We start from the raw sequence: 9,900 nt of genomic DNA, 5'->3' as shown, positions 1-9,900 counted from the left end.
GTTCTTGGAAATTCTTGGAACTGCCAAGTAGCCTGCGTCTTGAGATCGGAGTGACCTTGTGGGCTTATAAGGTAGGAGCAGGTTCGATATGTACACAGGTGCACGTCCATGCAGAGCTTTAAAAGTCAGGAGCAAAACCTTGAAGTCTATCCTATGCTTAATGGGTAGCCAGTGAAGCGACGCTAGTACTGGTGTAATGTGCTCATACTTCTTAGTTCTGCTCAAGATACGAGCAGCTGCATTCTGCACAAGCTGGAGACTCTTTAACGAGTTATTAGGGCAGCCAGAAAGCAGGGCGTTACAGTAGTCTAACTTAGACGTAACAAACGCATGGATCAATTTTTCAGCATCCTCGACTGACAGGAAATGTCTAATTTTAGCTATGTTGCGCAGCTGAAAGAAGGCAATTCTGGATGTGTTTTTTATATGGGTGTCAAAAGATAGATCAGGATCAATGGTGACTTGAGGAGTGAATGCATTTGAATGTGAGGAGGAGGACTTTGTAATGGATTCTTTGGGTTATGGGGAGCCAGTGAAGAGATGCCAATATGGGGGTGATGTGTTCGTGTTTGCGAACTTGAATGATAATCCGGGCTGCACTGTTTTGAATGTATTGTAGTTTTTGAAGGCTTTTGGCTGGGATTCCTGTGTAGAGGGAGTTACAGTAGTCCAATCTGGAGGAGATAAAGGCATGGACTAGTTTCACAGTGTCAGAGTGATTAAGTGAGGGGCGAAGTTTAGAAATATTTCTCAGATGGTGGAAGGAAATTTTATATATATTTTTGATGTGACTGTCGAAGGTGAGAGATGGATCAAACTTAATGCCAAGGTTGGTGACGGAGGTGGAGAGGGGAATGGTTTGCCCTGCAATGGTGAGCTGAAGTGTGTCTGAGTGCACGGTCTGGTGGGGTGTGCCAATCAGGAGGGCCTCAGTTTTGCTGCTGTTAAGTTGTAAAAAGTTGTGGGACATCCATGCCCTTATCTCCTCCAAACAGATGTTCAGGCGTGTGATGGCAACAGAGGCACTAGGGAGGGTGTTAAGGTAGATTTGTGTGTGTCGTCCGCATAGCAGTGAAAAGATATATCATGGCGACTGATGATGCGGCCAAGCAGAAGGAGGTACAGAATAAATAAAATGGGACCTAGGACTGATCCTTGCGGGACACCGCATGTGACTGGGTGGGTTTCAGATTTGAAGTCCCCCAGAGTGACATATTCTGCTCTGTCAGTGAGGTAGGACCTAAACCAGTTTAGAACTAGTCCGGAGAGGTCGACATAGCTGTTGAGCCGTTCGAGGAGGAGGGAATGGTCAACAGTGTCAAAGGCGGCACTCAAGTCAAGCAGTATCAGCAGACTTGGTGAGTCAGCGGCCATTAGCAGGTCATTTGTGACCTTAACTAAGGCAGTTTCTGTACTGTGACCAGGTCGAAAACCAGATTGAAATGTTTCATATTGTGGCAGGCTCACGGGTGTGGGGTTTCCACGTCACCAATTCAATAACCAAACAATCACACGAAACACGACTGGAGTGAAATTGGGGGATTTATTTAGGGAAAATTTACACAAGGAGGGGAAGGGGAAATTCAGCAACCAATCCAAAGTCCACAATCCGTTCTCGTTGTCCTTTTCCGTAATCCAGGGATATCCAAAAACCAGGTCCTCAGCCAAAACAGTTCGGTACACAGCGGGGTTAGTCAAACAGTCCGGGTCAAAACAGGTAATCACACAGATATTTTTCGCTCTCTCTTACTCTCCACAACACGCGTTTCCCTCACGGTACTTTGCGCCGTTCGTGCACTCCGCTTCCCCTTTTATCCCTCTGCCCTTAATGGCTTAATTAGGCCCAGGCTTGCCTCGTTGGGCCAGGAAGTCCATATAAGGCTCGGGGGTGGAGCCAGCGGGCGGCAACGTATCTGCCCTCAATTACCACTCCCCTCACCTCTCCCTGCCGTCTGCCACAATATAAACTGTTGGAGGTGAGATGGAGTTGAAGCTGGGCAGCAACCACTTTTTCCAGGACTTTGGACAGGAACGGGAGGTTGGAGATGGGTCTATAGTTCAGGAGGACTTCGGGGTCGAGGCTGGGTTTTTTTAGGAGGGGGGTGATGACTGCAGTTTTTAGTGAGGAAGGAACACTACCATTGCAGAGAGAGATGTTAATTAAGCTTGCGATGAGAGGACAGAGGGCAGCGATGGAGGTTTTCAGCAGAGTAGTGGGAATGGGGTCGAGTGGGCAGGTAGAAGGTTTCATTTTGGTAATGATTTCTTCAATATCATGGGGGGTGATGTCAGAGAAAGAAGTGAAAGTTGAGGATGTAGATGGCGGGGGAGGGGTAGGAAGGGGGGATGAGAGGACGGGCGATGAGGATATGAGAGCTCTAATATTGTTTATTTTGTTCTTGAAGAACTTAATGAAATTGTTGCACTGTGACTCAGATGCTTCAATAGGGGATTGAGATGCTGGTTTTAGGAGGTGGTTAATTGTAGAGAAAAGGTGCCTGGGGTTGCCAGCGTCACGGTCAATGAGGTTGGAGAGGAAAGATGACCGCGTATTTTTTAGTGCTAGCGAGTATGCCCTCTGATGTTCATGGAAGGCGATCTTGTGAACAGGGAGACATGTAGACCGACATAGGCGTTCAAGCTTACGTCCAGCCGACTTCATTTTTCGTAGTTCAGGGGTGTACCAGGGGGCAGAGCGAGAGAAGGATACAGTGCGTGATTTGAGGGGAGCGAACTGGTTGAGTGTGTTACCCAGAAGCTCGTTGTAGTGGGAGACAGATTCCTCGGCAGATAAACCAATAGGAGGAGAGGCTGTAGTCTGGAGATGCTGGGCAAACTGCACTGTGTCAACTGATTTAATGTTTCGGAAATGAATGACACGTTTGCAGTTTCTTGGAGGTGGGAGAAATGCCAGATCTGCCGACACAGCCATGTGGTCAGAGAAGCCAAGGTCTGAGATCTGCAGGTTATTTAGAGGAAGGTGATTGGTTATGAGAAGATCCAGTGTGTGGCCACATTTGTGAGTAGAGGTATCAACATGTTGTTTTAAGCTAAGACAGTCGAGTAAGTTAAGGAAGTCTGCAGCAAGAGTACAGGTGAGTGAATCAACATGAATATTAAAATCTCTTAAAATCACAATGTTTTTTGAAGAGGAACAGAGAGAGGTAAGGAAGTCAGACATTTCAGATAAAAAGGCTGCAATAGCTTTAGGAGGTCTATAAACAACTGAAACAGTCATGGCAGAGGGCGGTTTACATTTAAAGGCTAAATATTCAAAAGAAGATACACTTGGAAATGAAAGTAGTGAAATTTTCAGATGTACTCGATATAAAACAGCAAGTCCTCCACCCCGGCCGGAGCAGCAAGCTTTTTCAATATATGTGTAGCCAGGTGGGCAAGTCTCAAGGTATGGTAAGCTCCATGACGATGCCAGGTTTCAGTCAGGCAAAGAATGTCAGTATTACAATCCATGAGGTAATCATAAAATAGAAAAGACTTATTAGTGAGAGACTGTGTGTTGAGGAGGACCAATTTGACAGGTATAATATTTTGTGAAGAGACAGGGGAATGATCGTGACTCTGAAGGGTCCGTAGGTTGCTCAGATCCACTCCGCGTTTTGCAATTGGTAGAGGCTTGCGAAGTCTCGCGGTGTTTCCAACGATTACCGGAAGTGGGAAGTTGTTGTTTTTTTGAACACTTCGGGATCCTCTGTGAAGATACTTCAGTCTGCTAAGGCATCCTAGATCACGGCAGCGGTTCAGAACATCTTTCCCAATTGAATGTTTAAAAATCCTCAGTCTTAGCAGCTCAGAGATTGCGTATGTTGTCATAATAAAAACAGTTAAAAAGGACAAAGAGTTAAGCACCAACTGTAACGTTACTGCCATATGGATTGCAGATCAGCCAGACCCCCTCCCCGTTGGACAACCCTGCGATGACAAGGTAGTCTAGCCACTCACCCACAGCTACACCGCAGCAGCACACCATACTCCACAAACAATTCCGAGACAGAACCCGATAGTTAGGCGATATACAATCCCCCAAGCAGCGGACTAGCTCTCGGTCGATGCAGGAAGCTGGCTGGCACGGGAGCTGGGGTAGGCAGGCAGCGCTACACAGCGATGCCGCCCAGGAGGGAGACCCGGCAGAGGGTGGGGAGGGATCTGGATAGTCCAAAAGCAGGCTAGTAACAGGTGCTGTTTTAATACAATCCAGGTAATCCAGTTTTCGGGAAAATCGCTGGTATCAATAAAATAAAATCCAGATAATCCAGTTATTGGGGAATCACTGTTATCAGGGAACCAGACAGTGTAGACTGTAGAAGAGTAACGTTAACTAGCGTTACACCAAAAAAAGAATGGTTGTAAATTCCATTTAGACTGGGGGAATCCGGCGTCAGATTGAATGCAATAAACAGTTGCGAGCAATACTTTAAAAGAAACGTACTGACAGTGAGACAGACTAACAAAATAACAAACAAAGCAAGTTATCTAGGCAGGTCGCTACTTTACAGAGGTCGCTACTTTAAATACAGAGCGGAGCGGCCGACACGTCTGATATGTTCGCCAGCGTTCCCGCAACTGACATTAACATTCCCACTGGAATAATAATAATAATACTGAAATTCAGCTAGGAGAGTAAGCAAGTCCTCACTACTGCACAGCAACAGCTCCTCTACCACCGTCTGCAATGCAGTGGAACTGCCCACTCTGCACGCTGGGCTGTCGCCATTGCCAGAAGAGGGTCGAGGCAGACGCTGGCCATTCAGAAGGGCGAACCACTTGCCTGTATTATTGGTCACCCCAGCACTGGAGAGGGCATCCAAACTAAAATATACAGGTCAGTAATTCAGCTTGAAAGAGCTCTTGCTCTAGGACTAGGCATATAAGTAGTACACAGCGGCCAAGCATGTTCACTGTTTGACCGGTTACTGTCCCTAACATAATGTCCATAGCTACCCATTGTGTGCCACATACTAGCAATCGCAGCTGAATTAACTAATAGTAGATCCTGTGTCAAGCAGCGTGGTTACCAGCTACCTCACAACATACATAAATGCTGTTATCGTTACTGCCTAATCAGCCGGCCCTCTTCTACTCGGGGCACTCCGGCCAACAGACTTATGGTTCCCTGTTTCCCGACTGCTGCTGCCCTTCCCTGGAGTGATGAATCCACTACCTGGCAGTCTGACAGATGAATCTGGGTTTGGTGAATGCCAGGAGAATGCAACATGCCCGAATGTATAGTGCCAACTTTAAAGTTTGGTGGAGGAGAAATAATAGTCTGGGGCTCATGGTTTGGGCTAGGCCCCTTAATTCTTGTAAAGGGAAATCTTAATGTTACAGCATACAATGACATTATAGAGAATTGTGCACTTCCAACTTTGTGGAAACTGTTTTGGGAAGGCCATTTCCTGTTTCAGCATGACAGTGCCCCTTTGCACAAAGCAAGGTCCATAATCAAATGGCTTGCTGAGTTTTATAGGGAAGAACTTCACTTCCCTGCTCAGAGCCCTGACCTTTACCCCATTAAACACCTTTGGGATGAACTGGAATGCTGATGGCTCACCAGGCCTTATTGCCCAACATCAGTGCCTGACCTCACTAATGCTTGTGGCTGAATGGCCGAATTCCTGCGGCCATGTTTCAAAATCAAGCCTTCCCAGAAGAGTGGAGGTAGTTATAGCAGCAAAAGGGGGACCAACTCCAACTCTGTGGTTTTGGAATGAGATGTTCAACAAGCACATATGGGTGTGATGTTTGGGTGTCAACATACTTTTGGTAGTGTACTTCACCCTGAGGATGTTGAGCCCAATCGGGTGATGACCAGTTGAAGCACTGAAAGGGCAGTCTGGTTTAATAATGAAAAGAAGTGACTTTTTTAACAGCGCCATAACATTATTATGCATAGACTTTTTATTTTAGGCTTTTTTATTCAGACTAAACATGAATCAGTTAAGAATAAATTCAATGTAGTTATTGAATACTTTGCACAAAACATACATTTATTCCCATACTTTATTTCCCAAATTCTTTATTTATACAGGGAATCCCATTGAGACCAGGGTATCTTTTACATGGGAGCCCTGAGTACAGTACGGAGTATATACATAAGTACTGTCAGATATGTAGTGCTTAAATTATGGCATTAGAGAGGTAAACAGTGAATTTGATACATATATTATATTGATTATATTGTTTCTAAGAATGTGGCCTGGCCTCCCCGTCACAAGCATCAAAGCAAATGTTATTGGGGTAATTTAAAATCCACTGATACCCTAATCTAGGCAGACGATCTATGCACGTTTCCACCAAAATTACCCGGAACTTTTAGTCCCAGGAACTACTTTACCAGGAACTAAACGGTTCCTTCAGCCCATGGTTGTCTGCGTTTCCACCGCGGTGTAAAGTCCCGCGAAGATTAGGCAAGTTAGCCCACTGACGTATGAAAAAGCGACGTTGTCGTCGGTCCATCTGTCATATGATTTCTTCTGTAACCCCATACTACCACCGAAGTAGCCTACATTATTTTCTAATAACCGGGACAGCCCGGAGGGGTTTATTCCACTTGTATACAACGGGTTACCAACAATGACTATATATGGTTACTTTTGTATTTATTGATTTTTATCGATTTAATCACCTAGAATTGAAATATTCTTCTGCAGCCGTTTGGGCATATTTTACCGTTGTCAAGCAAAACTGTCGTTGGTAGTTGAACTTGGACCGTTGTTATGCAACAAATAGGATATAACAGACCAATAGTCAGATTGTAATTGTTTTATACATCCTCTCAACACATTCATTATGTTTTTATGCGAACATTCGCTTTCATGTCTTGACATCCGAAGCGACAGAATGCATTCATATTTCCACTATAACTGGCAACAACAGCAGAAAACATGCACACGTTGTAAACAATTTGCTGTTTGATTACTTTCTCATCGTCAATTCTATATAGGCTAATCGCAAAATGACAAGAATAGAACGAAAACTTGGACTTGCGTGAAAATTTAAATTAGTAGTGGTACAGCCACCGTTTGCTTTCCTTCGAAGTTACTGCTAGCCGAGCAGCGAAGTGTGCCCACCAGATGCGAACCATGCACCATAAATTAGTCCATAGTCTTCCTGGTCTTTTTGTGGAATTGAAGAATGGCAGAGTAAAATTACGGCAGTCTGAAAAAGCTAAAGGTACGATTACTAGAATTAACCTGTTATTTTACCCTGACAAAAAGTGCGGAAGGTGATTTCCAGTTTGCTTTTACTGTATCACCAATGTGAATTACGCAGAACTACCGCATACCTCACATAACTGTATCAAACATTTTGAGTCAATTACAACGGGCTAACAAAGAAAATCCGGAAGAAAATATTCAGCAACCGAATTAATCCGTTTGAATTTTTTAGTACGTAATATGCTGTCCCAGCACGAATGCTTAGCATTTTATAAAACGAATACTAAAGCAAGAAAAGAACAGAAGAGCACACGTTATAATTCCAAGACGTTGGCAGGCTATAACCAAAAGTAGGCTACTGCGCCGCATAACATACAAGTTTGATTTGAAGTTATTATGAAAATAAATCGGTTTGCGCCTGCATATTTTTAAACATGGCGCCTGAAAATAGACACAAAAAAATGCTGCGAGTACTCGACCAATCATAAATGTTCAGCGCTGCAAGCTCCACCCAAAAGGTTCCTGTACTTTCGGAAAGTACTACCCGCCCGAGCAGGAACTTTTTGGGGGGTAAAATAAAGCCCCCGGAACTAAATTTAGACCCTAGTTCCTGCGGTGGAAACGCACTGAGTTCCTCAAAAGGTTCCTAGTTCCGGGGTAAAGTTCCTGCGGTGGAAACGCGGCTTATGGGGCTTACGTTCTCACCTCCTCAGAAGAGACAAACCAGAAGACAGGACACCATAGCAGGGGTCGGAGACCCTGCATGGCTACATGGCTAACGTTTTTCCCTTTCCCATTTCCTCTTTAAGTTTGAATGCAATCTTTAGGTAGGCCAGTCCTTATCATAAATGAGTCTGACCCCCCCTTCCCTTCTCTCCTACACCTTAACTCGGCATCACCCAATAAGGGCATGCTGGGTAAGATATTTAAGCCACAGGAAAAAGTTGTGTTGTGTTGGTTTCAGAGCCTTGCAGAAGAAGAGTTTTTCTTTTTTATTTTGGTGGTGGTTCCTTGGTTGTGTATTTTTAGCTGGTTTCCTTTCATCCTGTGGCGCTTAAACTGGAAGTGGGTAACACTTTGGCAAGGTCTGGCTTATCTCTCTCTATCTCTTTTCTGGTATCTCTAAATCAATTGTTTAATGTTTTGTTGTTCTGTTTTGTCATTTGGAAGTAGTGAGCCTGCATTCAGTAAAGAATGTACAATTTCAATGCATTCATCTAATTGATTGCTTTGAATTAAATTCAATTATTTAATCTTACAACCTGGTAGTCTGCTTCAAAAGTGAATGTGACACAAAATCTCAGTGTACTAGAGACAGATTGACAATAACAGCAGGTTTTGTATTGCCTGTAAAACAAATGTTTATATATTCTGATAGCTGTAATTGTAAATAGTGGTTGAATATATAAGTAGCTAGTAACATTCATATTTTATTACACAAGCAGTAAAGACACGTAACCTATTAGAATAGTGGTATTCACGTCGGATTCATATCATCCTCGATTGGGTCCATTGCATTGGAATCATCACATGGAAATGTCAGGAGGTAGCCTGACAGCTGTGCCGGATTCGCTGGGGATTGATTATTGGAGTCTGGGTGCACATGCAGATCGGGGCGTAAGCCGATTTGCCGGTCGCGGGAGTTGGGGGCATGGCGCAGCTGTTTCGTGTTTGCTCTAACGAGCTTGCAGGGTTAAGGAGGCAGGTGAGAGGGAGAACACGAAAGATGCCAGTGGTGAATGTTGGGTTCCTCAGATGATGATTTTTTAGCTTTAAGTTAGTTTGATTTTGTTGAGGTTGGTTTTTTTTCTTTTGTTACTGTTATTTCTGTTTCCTTTTTGTTTGAGCTGTCTCCCGTCCTGGCAGTGGCTGGCTGGCGGTCCCGGACGCTGCACTGGAGCCACTAGGAGCAAGCTGCACCTGGACCGGAAAACGTGGTGGGATTCTGGGAGGAGCGGCGCTGTGCAGAACCGGACTGGTCCTGTGGGAAGGACACTGCGCTACTTCGGTGAGGACCAACGCCGCGAGGGGAGACCCTACACAAGTCCTGACGAGGGTGGAGGAACAGCGAGTCTCCCACTCTGTGAGACTGCAAAGCGCAGACCAGGACTGGAGCCGGTGCCGACTCGCTCTCCAGCTGCAGGGCGCAGCAGGGACTTTGCGTGGCGAACAGTGGGACGGCAATAACATGCAGTGGACGGCAGAGTGGTCCGGGGCGCCGCCCAGCAGCCCAGAGACTGACGTGGACAGTGGACCGTTGGAGTTTGGGTTTTTTTTCTTTTTCTTGGATGTAGAGTGGCCCAACATCAAGGCGTGGGCCAACTACATCCTATCTTTAATTTTTATTATGTTGTGTGTGAGTGTGCATGAGACCCCGCCTGTGTTCGTGACTCCCCCCTGTGAGACGGCAGCGTGAGGTCTCCCCCCTCCGGAGGCAGGGCTGAGGCGCAGGGGAGCCAGAGTGGGTACACTGTTTATATGCTGAGTGTGTGGCGTGTGAGGGGTGTATCGCTCTTACCTGCGTCGGGGCTCCGTGGAAAGGAAGGGGACGGCCAGAGTTGGAGATTGATAAAGGAAGCCGGGCGGAAGTAGGAAGGGTGGGGTTGGTGTGAGATTGTGGCGTGCTCTGTTTTTATGAATTAACAAACAAAAGTTTACCTTTTACCTGCCTTGTCCTGATCTCCTGGTGGTGGGTGGGTTCCTGGACAGAAAAAAAACATTGTTA

General features: G+C 45.4%; 2 protein-coding genes across 2 annotated transcripts; one reads left to right on the top strand and one right to left on the bottom strand.

Annotated features, from left to right (window-relative positions):
* Window positions 1-1,524: 1,524 nt before the first annotated feature.
* Window positions 1,525-3,040, bottom strand: LOC118227386. The gene has a single exon (XM_035417784.1). The coding sequence runs from the start codon at window positions 2,930-2,932 to the stop codon at window positions 1,838-1,840; it is 1,095 nt and encodes a 364-aa protein (XP_035273675.1). The 5' UTR covers window positions 2,933-3,040; the 3' UTR covers window positions 1,525-1,837.
* Window positions 3,041-4,122: 1,082 nt separating this feature from the next.
* LOC118228160 lies at window positions 4,123-9,591 on the top strand. The gene is made up of 3 exons (XM_035419497.1): window positions 4,123-4,152; window positions 4,665-4,840; window positions 9,042-9,591. The coding sequence occupies exons 1-3, from the start codon at window positions 4,123-4,125 to the stop codon at window positions 9,589-9,591; spliced, it is 756 nt and encodes a 251-aa protein (XP_035275388.1).
* Window positions 9,592-9,900: the final 309 nt, after the last annotated feature.

The sequence above is a fragment of the Anguilla anguilla genome, chromosome 5 (assembly GCF_013347855.1).
Source record: "Anguilla anguilla isolate fAngAng1 chromosome 5, fAngAng1.pri, whole genome shotgun sequence".
Lineage (NCBI taxonomy): Eukaryota > Metazoa > Chordata > Actinopteri > Anguilliformes > Anguillidae > Anguilla > Anguilla anguilla.
The sequence above is the reverse complement of the archived record's forward strand: the minus strand, read 5'-3'. Positions and strand labels throughout refer to the sequence as shown.